General features: G+C 41.3%; 1 protein-coding gene across 10 annotated transcripts in view; it reads left to right on the forward strand.

The window, feature by feature from the left end:
• MROH1 (maestro heat like repeat family member 1) overlaps positions 1–23,370 on the forward strand; it is a 207,750-nt gene that overhangs the window by 134,786 nt on the left and 49,594 nt on the right. For all 10 annotated transcript variants that reach the window (XM_016432035.2, XM_007488756.3, XM_007488754.3 and 7 more), the window contains 11 exons: positions 517–639; positions 1,044–1,123; positions 1,644–1,755; positions 1,986–2,081; positions 3,249–3,353; positions 4,977–5,112; positions 5,753–5,865; positions 13,577–13,729; positions 16,051–16,205; positions 20,913–21,078; positions 22,466–22,662. In XM_016432035.2, coding sequence (XP_016287521.1) covers positions 517–639; positions 1,044–1,123; positions 1,644–1,755; positions 1,986–2,081; positions 3,249–3,353; positions 4,977–5,112; positions 5,753–5,865; positions 13,577–13,729; positions 16,051–16,205; positions 20,913–21,078; positions 22,466–22,662 — 1,436 coding nt within the window. The remainder of the gene's footprint in view (positions 1–516; positions 640–1,043; positions 1,124–1,643; positions 1,756–1,985; positions 2,082–3,248; positions 3,354–4,976; positions 5,113–5,752; positions 5,866–13,576; positions 13,730–16,050; positions 16,206–20,912; positions 21,079–22,465; positions 22,663–23,370) is intronic.

Below are 23,370 nucleotides of genomic sequence, written 5' to 3' on the forward strand. Positions count from 1 at the left end.
GGATGCAATGAATAAATCACTTGTCCTTTTGGGCTTTGTTTGGAGAAGGACCAGACCTTCAAGATAACCAGCTGCAGTAGAGGAGGAAAGAGAAGGCTGCTTCCCTTTCCAAAAGAAGTAGAGAATATTTCTGCCTCTAAGGGGAAAAAGCCATTGTTCAGCCCTTTGGTAGTAGTCAGCAGCATGGAATGATGGGGGCCATTTATTCTAGGTTCTGAACCTAAGCCTTATTTATTTGGGTATATTATACTCCATTTCAGGAGATTCAGGAATATTGCTCCTAGTCTTGGGGGGACCTCAAGCATTCTGTTTTTAGCCCTAGAATACTTCAAAGACATTGAACAGAGAGCTGAGGCCTCTTGTCCTTAGATTCCTTTGTCAGAAGATTGCACTTGTCCCACCTGATGTAGGCTTGTGTAATTGCCAGTTTCGATGGTGGTAACTGGCTCTGGCAGGCCTTCTGGCTGTTCCTTAGTGCCCATGTCCAACCTTTTCTCCTGGGATGTTTGTCATCAGGACCTAACTCTGAAGCTGTGCCTCATTCGGAGTATCTGCATGATCAGCCAGGCCATCTGTAACAGTGTTCAGTCTTCTTCCTTCGTCTTCTCTCAGAAAGCAGAGTTGGTGACTCAAATGATGGTGAGGCAGAACTAAGCTGGAACTTTCCTTCACCTTAGGGATGACTGGGTTTTTCATAGGAGGTTCTGGGAAGCCCAAGACTCCAAGGTGGTTGGGGCTGGCAATGGGCATTCATAGGGACTATGTAGCAGTACCAGACGTCTTTTTCTCGGTTTTGGAGGACCTACATGAGCCAACACAGTTATTGGGAAGTATGTGTGGGGTTCATTGAGAGGGCCTGTGAATTTAGATTGAGAGACTTAGGAATTGGGTGGAAAGATTTGAAATGTATGCAGGAGGGACCTTCCACATCAAGGGATTTGCCTCCATAGAGGAGAAGGAAACCTTCTAAGAAGGTGAGCTACGGGTAGCAAAAGAGAAGCCCTGAGACAGACAAGTGCTGAGTTCTGAATTTCTTTGCTTAGGAATTTATCAGAGCAGAGCCCATGGACTTTCTGAAGACAGCAATACGCAAGAGAGCCATGATTGCCTGTACTTACCTATCGTATCCTTTTCTTCATTGGAAAAAACCTAGATTGGATGTTAGATAACTGACTGAGCTGGGGAGAATGCCTGCTGAGTCAGGTGATATTTAAGAGGTTGTTATAGCATTCACCAATTGACTTTAGAACTAGGGGCACATACATCCTCAGTGGACCACAGCTCTTTCCTATCGAAGTAAAATCAGATGCCATTACTGAAAGCGTCTTACTCCTGCCATAGGTCTCTCTCTTTTGTCTCTCTTTGCCTTCCTTCTTTCAACTGTGCTCCTTTGGGCACTGATAATCAACAGCACAGAGCAGCCTCTCACTATCCAGAGCTCCTCTCTCAAAGAGGAAAGAGGCACTCAATCTGGGTACATGGCTATTTCTAATGCAGTTAGTCTGACACAACTAGACTGTAGACATCAGGGTCTCTGATTGCCCTCTATAGAACTCCTATCTGGGCTTAGTCTTTAGAAGTCCTATGAAGTGAAGATAAGATTTCAGATACTCAAGAGGGGGTTTCTTTGACCTATTGTCAAGAACATTGGAGCCTCCACTGGAAGACCTGGACAAAGCCGAGTTGATCCACAGCTGCCTACATAGTGTGTTGGCCCTCCCATCGGATGCTGGGATAACATCCTACTTCCAAGAGGTGAGGAGGGTCCTGAGAAGACTTAAACAGGGAGCCTCACTTAGGCCAAGAGGCATGGAGTGACTGGAATTGGCTTTACTGCTTTGATGGGCCATACTCTGGTCCCTGGAAGACCATGATTGTGGCCTGGAGTTTGCTCTTGTATTGAGTGTTTTCTTCTCCCTTTCAGAGCTCTTTGGAGGGCATTGTTGTAACATGTGATGTAACAGTTATTACTTTTATTCATCTAGACCCTGTACTTTGATACTATGACTGCACTCAAGGATTTGCTGACAAGACTTCTGCTTCGAAATTTATCTCCCCAAGGCCTGCAGAACATGTTTGAGGTATGATCAGGTGGGGTGGTGAGCTCCACAGAACAACAGAGGACCTAACCAGACCTTATTATTCCATCCTCCCAGCCCCAGAAAGTCTAACCACATCTAGACCCTAGATCTTGAAATGGTTTTCATTTCTCTTAACAGGAGATATGGGACTTTTCTTCCACTTTACTTCCTCCTTTAGCTGGGAGCTGCTTTCTTCAAGGTCCCTGTATTAGAGGGAGCTAGATGTTTTCTAGGAGAACCCCTTCAGCATAGTCTTCTGACACTCCATATATTAGTCTGACTGGGCTGTAAGGGGAACATAAAGCCTAGTGATTGCTTCTCCTATGTCCCAGAATGACTTTGGTTTTATGAACCACTGAAGCAGTGCCCATGGCCCGAATGTGGGCATGGCTATGTTTCTCTGCTCTGCATCTTGCCCTTTCATAGATAATTTTCTCTAATCCCCTAAGGGAGGTCTAGGAGCCCAGATGTGAAGAGGCCCAGGACTAGCAACTTTAAAGATTTACTTAAGTTGTAACAATTCAAAGCTAAATGGGAGTTGAGACATCTTACTAAGACATTGTTTATACTTGGCTCTCAAGTGAGGCTCCTCTTTATTTATGAAAGCTTTGTCTCTCCATTAAATATTGAGTTCACAATGGCTAAATTTATAGAAGTACTTCCAACATGGTGATTATAGGAGCTAGTCAAGCCAGGAATTAAGGGATGGAACTCATGAACAGGTATCCAGGACTATGGTCCTCAGGTCCAAGGACAAAAACCTCATGGATTTGGAGTAACCAACAGATGCTTGTCAAGATAGGGTCAGTTGAACATATTTTGGCTGACAGAAAGGATGAGGCCTGAAAGTCAGCAGGATAGCCTGAAAAGTTTACAGATTCTATTTGTTTCCAAAGTGCTGTCACAGCACTCCTTTATTTATCCTTCATTTGGCCAGATTTGGAAAGGCTTTCTTATTCTAGCACCATTCCCTGCTCCTACTCGTACATCTCTAAAGGTGGGGTTGATACTATATTAGAACTGACTAAGGGGTTGGTACCCAAAGGGAACTATCTCTTCCTATAACTACTGAGCATTCCTGCCAGGGATGGGGCTTCTACCTCTGAAATCCTACCTCCATCCCAGTTGGTTATGATGAAACTTTTTTCTTCTTTATCATCCTTCTAGCATTTGACTCCATGGATCAAATCCCCCAAAGGACATGAGCGGGAACGTGCCCTAGGATTGAGTGCCTATCTGCTGCGCTACTTCTTGGAGCATTTGAATGTTATTGTAAGTTTGCTCACATGGCCCCCAGTTACTATCAGGCCCCACTCTGTTCCCTCATGGTACCAATATCTTCTTTGTCTCCAGGTGTATTTACTATCTCCTCTCTTGCCAGACTTGGAAGGTGCTTCTGATAAATGGTTGTCAGTCTGTGTTTGAAGACCTCCAATAATGGGGAATTTATTACTTCTTGAAGCAACCCATTTGACTTTTAGAAATCTCTAGTTGATAAGTTTCCCCTTTAGTCTGCCTATCCTTTCTTTTTTCTGATTGCCTGGGTTATACTTAGGCCTATTTTTTCTATATCCTCATCCTGTTTTGTATACTCTGCCACATTGGACTCCTTTAGCCTTCCTCTTTATCCTTCTTCTCCCTGCCTTCTGTTATACCTTTCATCTGATTGGGGATTGAAGTTAGAGAGTGGCCCCTATTAGGAGAAGAGGCATTTTTCTTATTCAACTGATATTTACTGAATGCTTGTCATGTGTGGAGAATACAAAAATTTAATATGATAGTATGGCAGTATTACTGTCCCAGTAAGTTTATAGTATCCAATGAGAGATAAAACTTGCCATTAATCAAAATACAAGATACCATAAAAGACCTGAAATTCTCTGGGAATTTAGAGGAAGGAAGTCACTTCTAGTTGGAAGGGTACAAGAAAGTGACCTGAAAGTGAGTATCATTTAAACTGGCCCATGAAGGATGGGGAGGACTTTGACAGTTAAAGATTGTGAGGGAGGCAGCAATATGAGAAAAGTCATCACGGCAGGAATAGAACAAGTATGTTTGAGTAATGGCTTTGAAAGGCAGCCTTTTCCCTACTGAGTTAACACTTTGAAGTACCATGTCTAGTTCAGTTGAAGGAAAGAATTGTGTTTGAGATACTGCTCCCCTACAGGAATCTAAGGCTAGAAATTGAGGCAGGGATCTGGGTGTGGGAGATGGGGGGCAACTGCAGTGCTTAGTCTAACCAGTTTAGATTTGCTTCTGGATAGAGTTGAGGTTATCATTAAAGGATGGTAAACAGGGTAATGACTGATCACACATACATTTATCATACATTCATCTGATACTCTGTGTAAGGATTGATAAAGACAAAGAGAAACTAGTTAGGAGGTTCTTTCATTTGTCCAGATGAGAGGTGATAAGGGCTAAGTGGCTGTGAGGGTGGAGAGAAGAGATGAATTTGAAACATTTATAGTGATAAAATAAAAATAAACATGAAATACAAATTAATATGAGTACCCTAAATATACCCTACCCTGACACATAGTGGATTATGGCTAGAGTAACTGAAGACATGATACGTCAAAAGATTAACTTAGTAGGGAGGAGGTTGCCTTTCAGAGTTATAACTACCTCTCATCTGCAACTTGGCTTTGTTTTCCTGAGTTTTTCTAGTCCTTTTGGAACATGTTAGTGTGTTTAATTGCACTGGTCCTTTGGGTGAAAATCCTGGAGCAGAAATAGTTAATGCAGCAAGTTTCAAGATACTACCTTTACTAGCCCTGGGCCAGAGCTTCACTAGGGCTCTACCTGACCTGATCTCTCAGGTATATGAGTGACTGCTGCCTACAAGGCTCTAAACTTCTTTTAAATTCCATTCTGGGTACCCTCTCTTTCCAGGCAATTGTACCATTCTATAACCTGGGGCTTCTTGTTGGGATCTTCTCTCCGAGGTGTGCAGACTCATTGTCTACTCTCCGACACAATGCCTTGGACTGTGTTTACTCCTTACTCTACATACAACTCTTCTATGAGGGTGAGAGCCAGTAGGCAAATTGAGAGGGGTTGGGGAGATGAATGGTCATTTCAGGGCTGCCTTATGAGCCACCACTCGCTTCTAATCTTGATCTGACTAGTTGTAGGATCATGGGTAAGTCATTTTCCCTATGACCTTGTGGATGTTTTTTGCTTTGTACAAAGATAAGTTTTCTGAAGATTTAGACCTTCTGTTGATGTCTAAAGATACACAAAGTGAGGTCTCAGACAGCACTGTGGGTGAAACTTTTGTTAATTCTATTGTTCAGTTATTTTTCAGTCATTTCTAACTCTTTATGACCAAAGTTCATCCCATAGCTACTTGAGAATGCCTCATAGGTGATAAAGTTATTTTGTAGCTAGCTTTCAGGCTTTGCACTTATTGTTCCCCCTCTTCCCCAAGTGGGTTAGTTTTGGTATTCTCTACCTGGTGCTTATAGAAATGGGGGGTGGGGGTGGGGGTTCTCTGAGCTGCCCTGGAGCAGACCATCTGGCCCCAGCTGCTTAGCTTAACTTGCTGGAAGGGTTGCTGCCAGGAGAGGGCGCCCTAACTCTAGGAATTTGAACTTCCTACGCTGCTGTGTCAGGCTGGAGAATGGCTTTACTTAGATTATACTGATGAACTTTCTTTTCCCCTACAGGTTTTGCCCAAGATTATCAGGATGAAGTAGCAGAAAAGCTCTTATCTCTCAAAGATAGCCTAATTGATCCCAATGTCTCTATTCTCTTCCATACTTGCTACAGCATTGCTCAGGTAACAATAACCAGGATCTTAACCGTGAAACCCTACTACAGTGGGACAGTGGCTGATGGAGGATCCACAACTAACCCGTGCTTACACGAGACTCTTGCAGTATAGGAATATTGGAAGCTTTAGATCAGTCAGCTGTCAATAGGAATAGTGATTGGGGAAAAAATATAAGTAGGAGACCTCAACTGTTTTCAGTAGTTATTGTGAACAGAGTTGGATCAGGTAGGGCAGGCACAAACCATATTTACATAGAGGAATTATTTAGAAAAATCAGGCCAAAATGGAATAATTGCTTTCCTTAATCATAACCCTCTACAGGCTTTGGTTCAAGTGGCTTCAGATAAGGAGATACCAAGGCCTGAGTTCACTTTTGAGACCATGCAGTCCCCTATCTCCCTACTAATGCCTCCTTTTTCCCCTTAATGGAAACTTCAAAGTGATGTTTGTTGGCTTTTAGCTTCAGTTTCACTAGCAGGGAGCTTCAGCTCCTTAGAAATTCAAGAAGTTGCCCAGGGTCTCTTGTACTTCTGGTTTATGATCCCTCACTGCCCTCTCTGGAGACCCAGCATAGATCTAGGAGTTATCTAACAGCCAGTGGGGTAGGGACATTTATCAAGGTCCTTGACACTTCACACAGAGTTAGAAGGAACTTTGTGATACTGTGCCTATTAGTCTCTGGAAAGTCAACATAGGTTACAGATTACAGACATGGTCCAGCCTAGGGATCTTTTGGCACCATCTGGATCTTCTGAATTAGCTCCCAGGAGGCCTCAGTTACAGGGCATTGCTGTAGTCCAATATAGCAGCCCCTCAGGGATGAGTTTGCTCTGGTGAGGTCCACTTCAGAGGGAGGAGGTCAGACTGCCTGGTTGAGAGAGTCTGGTTAACAGCATTCTTGGCTGCAGCTGCCACCTGGGAATGCAAGAGCTGCTGGGAAGCCAGGAATTGTACTAAAGCTACAGACCTCAGTAGGGAAGGGAAGAAGGCCTCTTATTTGCCAGACCACATGTTTGGGGCACAAAAGATTTACTTTGTCTCCCCTCTATCTGTGGATCATCTGATACTTTCTGAATTCATCCTTAGTTGAGGAACTTTACTGCTTGATTTAGCTAAATGCTATGGGAAGAGGTAAGAAGGAAATAGAGGGGACCACCCAGCCTTTTCCCCAGTTGTGGGAACCAGCCACACACAACATTAAGCAAGATGAGGGTCCCTTATGTAGCTTGAGATCTCCTATTAAGCTTTGTGAGCCCAGCCTTGAGAAATACTGTATTTAATTCATTTAAATATTTGTCAAGAACCTAGCCCAAGGGATAATTGGTAGCTCAGTGGATAGAGATGGAAGGTTCTGGGTTCAAATGTGGCCTCAGACACTTCCCATCTTTGTGACCCTAACTCCAGTTAACTCCAGTTGCCTAGCCCTTACTGCTCTTCTGCTTTGGAACTGACAGATACTTAGTATTAATTCTAAGACAGAAGATAAAAGGTTTTTTAAAAAAGCAAGAGAAAGAGGGGAAGAACCCACCTTGGGCTTTGATTGTCCTGTGCTAGGCAATGGAGATAAAAAGAGAATTATATAATCCTTCACCTCATGGAATTCATAAAGAAGTAGAAAGATGACAAATAGATTCTTTAATTACAAGTTAGAATATGATTATTGTAGGAGAGATTTTAAAGAAAAAGAATAGAGGTTGAGGATGGGGAAAATTCATTTTCAGGTAGGAAATTAAGGAAAGCCATATGGAGAAGGTGGTACCTGGTCTGGGTCTTGAAGGAGAAAGATTTTAGTATCTAGAGATGTAAAAATCATCCCTTCTACGCATGTAATTAACCTGTGCAAATGGATGGAAGTTGGAGTGTGCAGGATAAAATGTTTGGGCTAGAAAGTAGAATGTGAATGGGAGTCATGTGCAGTAAGGCAGAATAAGTTGGGGGCTATATTACTGAAGGCTTCTAACATCAAGAGTTAGAGCTGTCCATTCCCAGGAATGAAGCTGAATTCTTTCTGTGTTACCATCACTTTACTGATGAATCCACTCAGTTCCATTTGAACAATAGCCACTAAGTTGCTCTCTTTTGAGCTAACTGGAAAAGAGAGCGCTTGACATCTCTTAGGAGAGAACATTGGGCTACTATTACTAGTGATCCAGCATTGGAGGACAAGGTGACCTCTGATGAAGATGATCATAGAGCCAGGAAGCAGTGAGTGCCAGTAGCTATAACCACAAGAAAAGATTTCTTTAGGCACGCTCTACCCCCTACCATAAGCTTGGAGGAAGCTGGCTCCTCACTTTATTGGGAAAAGAGGTTCTGGAGTTTCTCCCTGAAGTACACTCTAAGATTTGATTTTCTCCCAAACTTTGGTCTGGATGAAATGTTTTAATGACTTTATTCTAAAACCTGGAAGAAAGATCTGTGCTGGAAAAACTGACAGCCCATCCCTTCCTTTCTTCATCCTACTTGGCCTCAGAGGCATCATTGATGGCAGATAAGGAGTCATAGCGCATATTTCTCCTTTCCTTCTCCCTGACTATCCATAATTAATCTCATCTTACTTTAAGGGACTAGGAGAGTGGGTGTTTTGCCTTTTGGTGAAGATCCCTTGTCTTTAATAGGATAGTGGCTCTTTCTTATTTCCAAAAGCCCTAAACAGAAGCTGTATATCTAGCCATTAAGTGACAGGCTACCACCATGATTTCCAAACTATAGCCATAGCCTTTGGGCCAGAGGAACAGGAATACTCCCACTCTATCATCATTTCATTTTGCATGGGGCAAATTGAGGGACCAAAATGGAATAAAACTGTTGCCTGGTCTGCAAAATACCAGGATTCATCTTATCTCTTCAGCAATTGTACTTTCCTCAACATTTTCTACTCCCTGCTTTTTACTTCTTGCCCAGGGAATAGTAATCAATAACTATTACTATTCCGACTAGAAATGACAAGATAATCTACTGAGCTGTGCCTATACAGACAATCCCTATGCCTGCCCAAATCAGGGCTTCTTGACCTCTTTTCTATCATAGTCCCTTTGGCAGTCAGGTAAAGCCTATGAACTCCTCAGAATAATGTTTTTAAAGGCATAAAATAAAATATATAGGATTTCAACTATATTCAAATAGTTAGAAAAATGCTTTTAATAAATTCAGGGACTCCAGGTTTAGAAACATTGGTATACACCATAATTTTCTTTCCTGACTAACAAATGTATTTGTGTTCCCCTAGTAGAAGGTAAACAGAGACAACCTCACTTCTTTGTTTGTATCCCTGGTACCCAGCACAATGCCCAGCATATAATCAGACCTAATACTGTATACTTGTTGATTGACTGATTAAAGGACTGTTTGACTGTTGTTTGAGCCTTAAAAATAAATAAATGAGTGAAGCAAGTGAGAAGAAAATGGGATATTCAACTAAGTAGTCTTAGTTCCATCAGTGGTTTCCCTCAGAAACACTCTAGGGGAGAATGAACCCCTCTTTAGCTAGTGGAGCCAGTTTTAACTAGACTTGTTTTAGGGAATGAAGAGACAGCTGCTATCCTTAGTACTTCTTATCCTGAAGGGCATGCACACTTGAGAGAGGGTAAATGGAAGGACACAGGAACCTTCTCAGTCCTCTGGGACTAGAGAGAAGACTTGTTGAGGAAGTGTATTCAGGATTGCTGACTTCTGACATTTGGAGGGCTATCAGTGAGGAAAAGTAAGTTTCTGTATCACCAGAAACTCAGAACAATTGGTAAAATTTAGAGGAAGGCAATTTTGGGCTGAATATAAGGAATTTAGGCTAAGTGATTATATCAATTCGACAGTAGATGAAGTTGACTTAGAAGTCAGTGAACTTTTTGTCTTTATGGTGTTCCAGCAGAAGGGATGCTGTAGATAGGCTTGATTCATTGGGCAATATAGATTAAGTGAATTGGGGCAAACATGGGGTTGGGATAGAAAGATGCTGCTCAGCTTCCTTGCAGCTCTAATATCCTTTGATTTCCTGTGCCTGGAATGAACTCCCCTCACTGCTCCACTTCACTAAGATATCTATAGCAGTTGTCACTTTATCCATTCAGTCACCAAACATGTATTGAGGATAGGTGGAGGGACAGGCACTTATTAAGCACCTACTATGTGCCAGGTACTTTGCTAAAGCACATGATGAATATTATCTCATTTAATCTTTTCAAAATTCCTGCGAGGTGATTGCTATTTTTATCCTCATTTTATGGTTAAGGAAACACAGGCAGAAAGAAGTTAAGTAATTTGCTGAAGACCACACATCTAATAAATGCCTACGGCTAGACTTGACCTCCATCTTCTGACTCCAATTGTCCTAGGTCTTCAATGTGTAAGGCATAGTGTTAGATGCTGAAGATAGAAGGGGGGAATGGCAATCCCTATCTTAAAGTTTATATTCTTGTTTTTGTTGATCTATTTTTTTCATATAAATTGAATTTCTAAATCTGTTCCTCCCCTTTTCTCTACTTATTGCATGATGGTTTGATTTTTTTAACTCTTACCTTCTTTCTTAGAATTAATACTATGGGGGGAAGCTGGGTAGTTCATTGGATTGAGAGCCAGGCCTGGAGATGGGAAGTCATGGGTTCAAATCTGGCCTCAGACACTTCCCAGCTGTGTGACCCTGGGCAAGTCACTCGATCCCCATTGCCTAGTCCTTACCACTCTTCTGCCTTGGAACCAATAAACAGTATTGATTCCAAGACGGAAGGTAAGGGTTTAAAAAAAAAAAACAATAATTAATACTATGAATTGGTTCTAATGCAGAAGAGTGACAAGGGCTAAGCAATGAGGGTTGGGTAACTTGTCCAGGATCACACAGCTGGGAAGTGTCTGAGGCTAGATTTGAATTAAGAACCTTCTATCTCTAGACCGGGGACTAAATCCAGTTGTTTGTTATAAAGATGAGAAAAGAAAGAAGAGAAAAGATATTTTAAAAAAACTATTACACAAGCCATGACTTAAAACTTATGTTTTATCCATACAATTTATCCATAGCTTACATCTTATCCAAATCCATAGTCCCCTAACAGCGAGATCTCTGGGTCAAAGGGTATGGACATTTTGGGTACTTTTTTAAAAATCATAATTCCAAATTTGTTTCTGGAATAATTTGACCATTTCACAGCTCTATTGTTATTCAGCCATGTCCAACTCTGATTTTGTATGGGTTTTCTTGACAAAGATACTGGAGTGATTTGCCATTTTCTTCTCCAGCAGATTAAGGCAAACAAGTTAAGTGACTTGCCTAGGGTCACAACTAGTAAGTGTCTGAGGCCAAATTTGAACTCACGTTGTCCTGACTGCAGACCCAAACCTTTAGCCACTAAGCTTTCTTGTTGCTCTGTCAACTTCTACAGACTGTATTTAGTGTTCTTGTCTTTTCTTTGATATTAACTATTTTCTTGTCATCTTCACAAATTTGTTTGGTGTGAATTGAATCTTCAGTTGTGTATTTGCTATTCTTTTGGTGCTAGTGATTTGGAGCAGTATTTCTTATGGTTTTTAGTAGCTTACAGTTTTTCTTATCCTTGGACGACTATTAAGCCTTGGGGAGTGGCAAGGAGCTTAGATTTTATAGGAAATCTTCCCTGAGCTCCTCCAGGTATTAAGTTAATTTCTCCTTCCCATTCTGAGCCTCATAATACTTTACCTGGTTAATCTCTCCTTTGCACCTATCTGAACCCCTTCCTTCATTTTGTGACATTATACTCTTGAATCTCCTCTTTTTCTCATTACTCTTCAGTTCTCTTTGCTGGGTCATCATTTGAGTCCCCTCCCTTAAACATGAGTTAAGGGGTATCTCCTAAGACTGTCTGTCCTAGACCTTCTTTTCTTTTTCCTTTGTGTCCTCTGTCTTGGTGATTTAACAACATCCATAAGTTCAGTTATTATTTCTATATAGATGGCTTCAAAATCTAAATATTCAATTCTGATTATTATATCTCCCAACTAGATGTCCTGTGAGCATCTCAAAGTCAGTGTATTCAATATGTGAAACCCGGTGGAATTGCCCGTAGGCTGTGGGAGGAGGTAGGGAAGAGGGGAGAGAAAGGACATGAATCATGTAACCAAGGAAAAAGATTCTGAATTTTTAAAAAATCAATGTGTTCAAAGTAGAATTCATCCCCTCTTCCACATTTACCTGCTTCCATAGAGAGCACCTCCATCTTTTCTATTTACCCATAAACCTTTCAAGTTATCTTTAATTTCTCCCATCAATAACCTCCCCTAGATACAGTTAGTTGCCAAGTTTTATTAGTGTTACATTCCACATGTATTCCCTTATTTTCACTCCCCACAAATCTTGTTCAGGTCCTGATTGCTTTTTCTTTTTTCTTTCTTTTTTTTTTAAACCCATACCTTCTGTCTTGGAATCAGTACTGTGTATTGGTTCCAAGGCAGAAGAGTGATAAGGGGTAGGCAATGGGGGTCAAGTGACTTGCCCAGTGTCACATAGCTAGGAAATATCTGAGGCCAGACTTGAACACAGGACCTCTAGTCTCTGGGCCTGGCTTTCAATCCAGAGAGCCACCTTGATGCCCCCTCCTGATTGCTTCTTGCCAAGATTACTGTAATAGCCTTCTAATTGATCTAGTTTCTCCTCTCTTCAATCCATCCTCCACTTAATTGTCAAAATATTTTCCTAAAGGACAAATTGGACCATATCATTCTTCTGCTCAAGAAGCTTCCACTGTTCCCTAGATTAAATGATGAACTTCATTGTCTCTAGCCTTCCTCTCCAAACTTAAATTTACTTTACTTCTTTTCACATCCTCTGTTCTTTTTAACCTATTTCTGTTCCTTTAATTTGGCATTCAATCACTCACCTCCATGCTTTTGCACAGGAAGCCTCTACTGATGCTCTTAATTGTCAGTGCTCACGTGGTCTGATTACAGGTTGTATCTTCTTAAATTTAAGGAGAACATAGCCTTCTTGAGGGCAGAGACTATTTTTAATTTTTTTATACTGCACATATTTAATATTTGTTGAATGAATGTATAGTTGACTTCTCCTTAGATTATAAAATTTTTGAGAGCCTTTGTATCTCTAGAACCTAATATGGTGCCTTACACATTGCACATACTTAATAAATATTTACTGACTTGAATTCTCTGTTCTCCACAAGGGAAGTACAGTATAGGGCTTGTTTATGAGTCCTGGACTGAGCACCTAAGGACCAGTCTCTTATGACTAGAACATCATGAGCACTTTGATTTTTAGCACACTGGGTTCCTTCATAAGTATTTAACTTTGCCATTGCCTGGATCTTACCTAGAGATTATACCAAGTGCACCACAGTCTGATCAACCAGAGATGTCTTAGGTGCCACCTTCTCCCTGCTTCTTGACCACTGCACATATGGACATTAGACCATGTTGGTTCAAATGTTTTACTTAAATTCCACTTGAGAGGAAAACTAGTCTTGTGCAAATGTAGGATTTATGGGGGGGGGGGGGGGGGACAGGTAATAGTCATTTTTACCCTTTGCCCTCCCTTGATCTTTTACTGTCCCTCAGACATGAAAGGGCAAGAGTCCAGACTTCGAATTATTTTCCTAACTCATGCATTGGTTTCTTATCTGTCCCATTTTTTGGTTGGTTCTTTTACCCACTAGACCCTAACCAGAACAGCCTGGGGCTAGGGATTGGATCTGAATCCTTTTCTCCTTGGTTCCCTGCCATCTAACTTTTCTCTCTATAGATTATTGGGAAGCGCCTCCCCCCAGATCAGTTTATTTCCTTTCTACTGACAATATTTGAAGGACTGAAAGACTCTGATGCGAATTGTGCACGTGCTGCCACAGTCATTATCAACTGCCTGCTGAAGGAGAGGGGAGCTGTGTTACTGGAGAAGGTAAAGAACTGTTGGGACTCAGTGAAAGCCTTCCAATCCTCCCATAGAAGCTGATTTTGGTGTCCAGGCGTCATTAAAGGGAAGCCTTCCTGTGTATAGCCATAGTTGTTAACTGTCTCTTGGAAGTGGAGTAAGGAAAATTTAATGTGAATGACATTTTAAGCTCATGGCTCTCACCTTACCTGAGAGGCAAGACCATATCCCAGGAGGAGGATGTACTCTGCAACAGTTCAGGGAGGTTTGTAAGAGCATGAGAAGACAAACTACTATGGTCTGACAGATCCTAAATTGAGACCCTGAAGCTCACCACAAAACGACCCTTAATCTGCTGCTCTAGAAATGGACCCCTGAATATCCACCTCTTGATGCTGCTATAAAACTGGGTCCCTGAACCTCCACCTCAGACAAGCTGGAGGGTTTGAAAGGAAGAAAAGGCTTTAGGGTGACTCCCTGCTTGCCTTTAGCCACCTTGCTTAGTGTATTTTCTTTGTCCCTCAGAATGGGCCTGGTTTGCTAATGAATAAGGGTGACATTATCCTATTTTGCCAAAGACTAGTCTTAGTTATGCAAGGAAGTTAGGATTTAAGATCATAGCCTTCTGGTCAGAAACCAAAAAAGTCTTCCCCCCCTTACTCCAGTTTCCTGGGACATTTTCCTTCATGGCACTGTCACCATTTGGGATTGTTCTGCCTATCTATTCCTCCCTCTGCTCTGTAGGTTTCCCTTCAAAGCCAACTAGTATTAGGCCTTAGGGGCAAACTGGCTTTGGGTCCAAATCCTAGCCTGGAAACTTTAGGGGGAAGAATAATTCGTGAAGAAGCAGGAGTCAAAGGTTTTAACATGCCTTCTCTTTTCTTTTTAAACTTTGGATTGAATTTTCTTTTCATTTCCACCCACTGGCATTTGGGAGTTGTAATTGGAAACACTAGTTTTCTTCCTCCCTTTGCTTTCCTGTTACTTCTAGAATTGCTGCAGAGGTCCAGCTTTTTACCTATTAGAGTGGACTGTACCTGGGATTGCTCCAGGCTTGATGACTCACCTTGTAGTCCTATGCAATCCAGACTAGATCCTGAAACCAAAAGTTATGCTAATTCTTCCCAAGGATTTGGGGGAAGGACCTAGTTCAGCTGGTGAGAGGGGAGAGGAGAGTTGGATTTGGCAGTGACACCTGAGGATTGGCTATGTTTCTGAATTTGCTGCTTGTAGCCTATCCTTTGCTTTCTTTGTCAGAAATTATCTGTTTTCTGCTCTTAGGCAAAAGTAGGTGACTGATAGGCATGACCTTGGAACTAGCCTTTTGTGCTCTTAGTATCTTAGTGAAGGCCTTAACAATATTAACTGAGATTAGAACTTGCAGGATGAAATCGCACCTTGGGTCTGCTTCCTGCATCCCACTTACCAGCCCTGGATTCCCAGACAAATAAATGGACTTGAATGTGTTGGGAGTGAGGGTGGAAATAGGGGTATTGGTTCTAGGATTGGTTTGGGAAAAAGAGTAATGAAATATTTACTGGGTGCAAGACACTGTCCTTCCTGTTCACTATGAACAATATTTGGTTAAGCTGTGGATGGGCTCTGTATCCAAGCAATTCTCAATCAAGGGAAATATATGGATACAGCTATATCAAAAGTCAGAGTCTGGTGCCACAAGAATTCAAAGTGTAGAAAAGTCATTTGAGACCTGGGAGGTCAGGGAAGACAACATGAGTATGAGGCATTTATACTTATTGATGCAAATTCATTCTACCTTTTTGATAGAAGATTGAAGGGCATTCCAGGCAATGAACACAGTATGAACAAAAGTAGAAAGATAAGAGGTATGTTCACAGAACAGCAGTCAGTCTGATATGGCTAGAACATGAGAGGTTTATAGGGGTCAAGGCTAGAATTCTCCAGGGTTAGAAAGTTGCTTCTACCCAGCCTGTCTTCTTGTCTTTCCTTTCCCCCAGAGGGCCTAGCACATGATTCAGTACATGGACACTTCTCATTAATGCCTATGTCAGTCATTCTAGGCTAGGTTGTTAAGGAAATGTATGTATGAGATGCAGGTGCCAGAGAAAGTGGAAGACAGACCCCCATTCCAACTACTAGCTAGGTTTGGACTTAGTACCATGTTTGAACATTAAAATTAAAAATTGAACATTGAAAATTGAAACATTCAACTGAACATTGAAATTTTAAAAAAGTTTAATCCTGTTTGGGAAATTGACTGGCTTTACCTGTAATCTATTCCCTGATTGGGGGAGGGGGGGAAATGGTGCTTCTTGTTTTTGTTTATCCTTTGGTCCCGTGGCACATGTTTACTATATATTTCTCTCTAGGTGCCAGAGATTATGGGGCTGATCCATGGTAAGCTATGTGAAGTAAAGGATGAACATGTGGTGAAGGCTATCCAGCAGAGTGTGTATCTCCTTGCATCTCAGCATAAGGCAGCAGTGGTGGCTAGTCTTTTGGCCAGTCCCTTGCCCTTTGACAGGTATGGTTTCTGTGGGGGCTGGTGTGATCTGCTTGCAGGGCTCAAGCTAATTCTCTGGTTCTGTGGTCATGAAGGAATATCCTTCAGCATTTCTCCACTGCATAACATTTTCTTATTTACACATTCTGTAGAATCATTTACTGTATTCCATGTCATATAGGTAGCATAGAGAAGTGAGATTCTGAACCTGATTGAGTGACAGGGCTTTTTGTTCCCTTGTTCTACCCTGACATCAGGGCCACCCACTCTGAGCCTTCTATTAAATTAGTTCAGACACCAGAGCTTGTGGGGTTCTTTCACACCTTAGCTATGACCCTTTCATTCCTTGAGCTATTCCCTATGTACAGTTTCTTTTGTCTCATCATTCTAGGACAAAGATGAAAGGCAGGAACAGAGAGAGAAAGCCTCACCTGCACCAGCTAGCTGTAGATCTGAGGTTGTCCTTGCATACCTGGCCTTGCCTTCTTTGGAGGTCCACCTGGGATCAAGAGTAGGAAGGAAGGAGAGCAAAAGTATAGCCTGTTTAGTATCCACACACAAACTGCACCTGCTCTTAGAATTTCTTAATTCTTGGTAGACTTTTTTTTTTTAATTGTTTTCTTCTAGTCTTAGAGTCCATCACAAGCTCTTTAAGAGATCGGGCCAGGTTCAGACTTTTAGTAATAGAATTATAGAATCTTAGGTTTGGAAAGAATGTTGTCAGATCTCCCATTCTTTAACATTGTTGACCATCTTTCTTGAATCTTTCTCTTCTTTTGGTTGTTCTGTCAGTCTCCTAATCTTGATCTCCACATATTCTCTCTCCTTCACTGATTTCCTTTTTCCTTATAACCTCCAACTTTGGATATTGGCCAAGACTCAGCTCTTTTGCTGTTTTTTCTTTATGTTCCTAATCTCTGAAGTTACCATTTCAAAAAGAATGGCCTTATCTTAGTTTGTATCTTCCTTGGGCTATATACAATCTTTCAGTCCATTTATTTCTGTTGTCTGGATAATTTGTCTTTTCTTTGTTTTCATGACACTGCTTCTTCTTGGGTCTCTTGCTTCTCTGGCTATTCTGCCTGGCTATCTTTTAGTTCATTTTCTTTCTCCAATCCTTTAAATATGGATGTCTCTAAGCTCTTGTACTTTCATTGTAATTCCCAATACCATAATGCAAATGACTTCCAAAAGTTTATCTCTAGTCCACATCTCTTACCTGAGTTCCAGTTGCATCACTTGCCTCCTGGACAGTTGGATTTTAATGTTTCCTCACTACTTCAAATTCATCATATTCAAAATCAAACTTGTTATATTTTCTCCAAATTAGGAGGTTTTAATCTGAGTCTAAAAATAAGAGGGTTCACAACTATGGAAAGATTTCAGAGCATCTGAGAAATATATAATTGGTTTCTTTTGTAATCCTATTTAGTTTATGCATTTTAAAACATAATCTTTTAAGTCTTGTCATTCCTTCATTTGAAATTCTTTCTATTCCTTCATCTCTATCTCCACCTAATTCAAGTCTTCATATCACTTTCCATAGACTATTGTAATGGTCTAGTCTTCCTGAGTATGTTGCCAGAATAGTCTTCCTTAAACATGGCTTTCATCATGCCACTGCTCTGATTAGAAACCTTTAGTGATTGCCTGCCTCGAACTTCTGTTCCAAACTTCTAGTCAGTTAACTGACTCTACCATCTCTAGTCAACCTTATTTCTACTGCTTTCTAATAAGCACCTTCTGCTTGAACCAGGAAATCATAGTATTTGGGATCACACCTTTCTTGGAACCTTTGTTCTTTTTTATCTTTACTCTCTTTCTCTACTCTCTTTTCTCTTCATGCCTATAAATGTTTTAAGGACTTACCATCCCTAAGTAAAACAAAACAAACAAACAAGCAATGAACCCTTCTTAGTCCTGTCTAAACTATTATTTTACTTCTCTTCTTTTTAGATAGAGTAATCTGTACTTCATACATGCTATCTCCCACTTCTTTATTATAACCATTCACTTTATATACCCTACAAAGTAACTTCTATTCTCACTACTCAATATAAACTAATCTCTCTGAGGTTACTACTATTCCAAAACCAAAGACCTTATCTTAGTCTTTATCTTTCTCAGCATTTCAACAACTTTTGAGTCCATTTATCTCCCTTTTGTCTGGATAGTTTCTTTTCTCTTTGTTTCCATGACACTGCTCCTTCTTGGGTCTCTTGCTTCTCTGGCTACTCTGCCTGGCTATCTTTTGATTCAATTTCTTTCTCTATTCTCAACTCTTTTGTCTTCATACTTTCTCCCTTTGCAGCCACATTTTTTTGAAGACTTCAGTTGTTTCAACTCTATGTAGATGTCTTCCATATCTTTATGTCTAGCCTTGATATCTCCAGGAATTCCAATCCCATGTTTTCAGTTGCTTGCTGAGCATCTATTGGCTGTCCTGTCATCATATCTAACCCAACATATTTAAAAACTAACTCAATTTTCTAAAAATGCATTTTTTTTGCCTTTCCTATTTCTGTATTCTTCTAGACATCCAAACTTAAAACTTCAGAGTAATGTTTGCTTGACTTCCTTATACCTTGAAATCCATTTAGTTGTTAAGTCCTATATGAGTCTACTTTTATTTATTTATTTAGTTATTAAACCCTTACCTTCTGTTTTAGAATCAATACTGGATATAGGTTCTAAGGCAGAAGAGCAGTAAGGACTAGGCAGTTGGGGTTAAGTGACTTGCCCCGGGTCACACAGCTAGGCAGTGTTTGAGGTCAGATTTGAACCTCGGACCTCCCATCTCTAGGCTTGGCTCTCAATCCACTGAACCACCCAGCTGCCCCCTGATTCTACTTTTAAAACCTCTTCCATGTTAGACTTGTTTTTTTTCTACCTTTTAATCTTCCTAATCGCCTTGCAGAAAGCAGGTTCCTAATAAATCCTTATTGAATTGCAAACTGAAAATTTCTACGCCAGTGACACTGACAAATATTCTATCTGGCCTTCCTATTTCTTAGACTTGCATGTGTGGCCCTCATAATAGCCTAGAGAAGACCACAAATTTGAGGAGCTACCTTTCTTTTGATACCACTTGATGAGCAGAATATCTAAAGTTCTGCTCTGTATAATGAATATGACTTTATGTTTGTGAATCCAGGCTCAGTCCATTTTGCCCATAGCTTTATTTCATTGGGGAATGAAGGCAGGAGGGGTACCAAAGCCCCTTTGACAAAGTGGTTCTAGAATTCTTAGAATATTGGAGCTTAAGAGGACTTTTGCAGTCAGTCTAACTCACTCATTTTTTTCTCCTTCCTTCTTTCCCCAACTACTTATCCTTATATTGACCCTGTCCAAAATTGAATGTCTTATACTGCATATTAGCTCATAACCTTTCTGTCAAGAGGTGGGCAACATTTGTCACCAGTCCTTTGTAATCATGGCTCATCGATCAGAATTATTCATTTTTAATTTAACATTCATTGATGTTAGAATATAAATTATTTTGTGGTTCTGTCATTCCACCTTGCATCCGTTCATGCAAGTCTTCCTGCTCCTTGGACAGAAGGGTTTTGTGTTCAGCCCCATGGTAATGGAGAACATTGAACTTGAGTTGAGAAATTTGTGGCTTTGAGAAGTCCTGGGTTCAGATGTGACCTTAGACACTTCCTAGGCAAGTCTCTTTACCCCATTTACCTAGCCCTTGCCCTTCTGCCTTAAAGTTGCTAGTAAGACAGAAAGTAAAGATTATTTTAAAAAGAGAAAGATGTGTAGCTGGTAGCAAACTATTTTACCCCACCGAACCTCAGTTTTCTCATTTGTAAAAGAGAATACTTATACTGTGAGGAAAATACTCTGTAAACCTGAAAGTAATGTATAATATGAGTTATTTTTAAAAGCAAACTTTAGGCCTAGCAAGATTTTAGGAACCTGCCCCCCCCCCCACCCCCACACACACATACATCTTCTCGTAGACCCGTAGTTTTTCTGTTATACCACACTGCCTCACTGTTGACCTGTTTAAGAATTCTATTCTACACAGGTTCTAGATGGCCTTACTCTTATCACTTTTCAGTTGGATGTATAATAAAGATCAATTAGAAGTAGGTGGGTGCCACACAAACTTGGCATACTCAGTTTAGGGCCGGCCCAAAGAAGGGCATACTTGTTTGGGAGTTGTCTCTGGGGATCTGATTCTCTGGGAGGGGGTAGGTGGTCTGCATTTAACTGTATCTCCCTAGGAACCTCCCATTAGCAGGTTAGGGAAATTTTAGGGGGGGAGTCCTTTGAAGGTAGAGGTTCCTTAGGATTTAGCAGCATTGTTGGGCTTTTGTGTTATGGAGAGGATTATGATGGGAGAGCTACTGCTCTCCTTTATTACCCACATTATCTGAGACCATGACTGGCATGTGGGGCACTATAGGGCAGGCTAAACTAGATTTCTATAATTACTTGTTACACCTTTGGCATTCAACATGTGCTCATATCATTTATTACTTTGTCACATATGATGTCTCTCCAACTATACTTTGAGCTTCTGGAGGGCAAGAACTGAATTTCCTACCCAAATAATGCTTAAGCTCCTAGGTTATGAAAGTGGGAAGAGACTTTGCCCCAAGCACATCAATGAGAAGCTACATAGATTCTCAGGAAATGTCCATTTATGATTATGAAGGGATTGTGGTCATCCTGGTGTGGTGTTGACTTCTCCCCTGCCTTCTCTGCTTCATATAGCCATACCTGTTCTCTTTGGAGAGCTCTGGCCACAGAACCCACCCTCACCTCCCAAGTCCTGGAGCTGCTTTTAGACAAGATGAATAAAGATGTCCCATTCACGGAGAATAAGTCCTTCTTGTTGAGTAGCAGTTATGACCGAGTGGCTACAGTGATCCCTCTTGCTGTAAGTATAGTGGCTTTGGTCTATCCCTTGCCTTTGATAGGCAGGTAAACCATGGGTTTCCAGTGGGCTTTGAAGGTCAAGGAATAGGTGGCAGGTTGATGACAAGAGGGACGAAATGAAGCATTAGAGTGAGTATTTGGCAGCCCATGAGGCTCTGGGGTAACCTCTGACAGAGGTAGGTCTCCCTTGACTCCTACTGCCATATTATTGCCTTCTTTCCTCCCATCTGGCACTTCACCTATCACCAAGGCACCTGTCATGCCGAAGGAAGCTTTACTTTCCCTTAATGAATACGTCCCATGTGCTACTTTCCCTTCTTTTGGCACATGGTCTGTCCTTATTCCTGTTCCTAGGCATGTGGATGGGGAATATTATGGGCAGGTTCCACACAGAGTGGTCTTAAGAGACAATGGTATGTACTCACCTATCTTGCTCTTCCAATATCTTTCATCCTTATCTCCATATTCTGTCTCTCACTCTGATGCTGCTTCTTTAGCCTCTCCATTTCTCTCTTTCCTCCGAAAAGATGTATTTGAGGTGGGGTGAATGCAAAAGGGAGTCAGCAAGAGAATCTTGACCTTTCTAGATGTCATTCTGGACACCACAGCCTAAAGTGCTCTTTTCATTTCCTCACTCAGGTGTCTGGTGCCAGGCCCTACTTCGGGAAATAACGCATCACCATATAATGCCTATTAGCTCTAAGCTCTAGCCTCATAAAAGTCCTCTCAGGTGTTCATCCCCAAGGGAGATCATTTTGCATTTTATCCCTTAAAAAAAAAATAAACCCAGCTTGGCAGCTTTTTAAGCAGTAAAACAGCTGTGAAAATTTCCTCCTCTTCTCTGAAGAGCCGAATACAGATGGTACAGAATCAATCCCTGTGAAAGCCAACACTCTGCCCCTCCCTCCTTTTCTCCCATGTGCACATTGCAATCACCCCCAGTGTGTTTGGTGCTGGGTAATTACTGCACTCTTTAAATCAGCCGGAATAAGGTTATGCAAGTGTAATGTTTGCATGTGTGTAGTCTTCCTGCCCATAAAAATCTGAGCTGTCAGATCTCCTGCTCTCCCCTTCCCCCCCATGAGCAGAGGAATACAAACTCCTTAGCATTTCATTTTCAAAGTGAAATGGCCCTTAATGGTGGCTTTTGGGCTTTGTTTCCAATGGCCCATTTTTTGATACCCATAGGCCTCCAACTCAGAGTAACACAAGGCCTATGGAATCATTATGGCCTTCTTAGGGATCCAGAATTGGAAAAGGGCAAGAGAGCTGGCTCCCTTTGTTTTTGTAACTGACTGAGCTTAACCCAGTCAGGTATTGTGGTAGTATTGGAGATCTTTTCTTTAATCCTCTTCTTTTTTGTCTCCCCCTCCCCCTTTCTCCTCCAGGCCACATGTGCTCTGTATGAGATCATGTCTGCTCCAGAGTCTGGGGCAGCAGTGTTGGGCCTTTACCCTGAGCTGTTTGTGACTCTCCTGTTGCGAGTCAGCTGCACTGTGGGTGTCCAGCTCCCCCGGAACCTGCAGGCCAAGGAGAGGAAGAGTACCAACCCTCGCCTAGCACCCAAGATTCTTGAACCCTGCAGGTAACTCATCTTGGATGAGATTTTAGCTCCCATGGCCACCAGCCATGTGGAACTGATTATTTTTCATAAACATAATCACACATGCTAGTGGGTAGGGAGGGAGAGAGAGAGAGAGAGAGAGAGAGAGAGAGAGAGAGAGAGAGAGAGAGAGAGAGAGAGAGAGAATATTATAATGGTTGGCAAAATAATCCTAGGTTGTGGCAGTGATGGTAAGAGGAGTTCCTTTGCTTGTCTTGGGATAGATATTTGACCCAGTAAATGCCTCTGCTTGGGAGAGAATTATCCTTTTTTCCTGACTGGAAAGCATATTTTAAGTTTAATGGATTATATTTATAGAATGTGCTTATTGCTCATTTAGTCTTCAAGTAAATTTATTAGGAGCTCAGAAAAAAAGGCCTTCCTAATCAAAAGACATAATGTAATGGTAATAATACTCATCTTCGAGTCAGGAGAGACCTGAGGTTAAATTATGACTCTTAATACTCAAGCTGTTTTTTTTTCCATCTTTAAAGTCTGAATAATTATACCTGCAGTACTTATCTCCTCAGTGTTTTGAAGGTAAAAGGAACTGATATATGTAAAGTGCATTGTAAGTCATTATATAGTTATCAGCTATTGTAATTTCTGTGCCTTAGACAGGAACATATTAAATTCACCCTTTCCTTCTTTTGCCACACACATAAGCAAACCTATTGGGTTTGGAGCCAT

Source organism: Monodelphis domestica, chromosome 3 (assembly GCF_027887165.1).
Source record: "Monodelphis domestica isolate mMonDom1 chromosome 3, mMonDom1.pri, whole genome shotgun sequence".
NCBI classification, from domain to species: Eukaryota; Metazoa; Chordata; class Mammalia; order Didelphimorphia; family Didelphidae; genus Monodelphis; species Monodelphis domestica.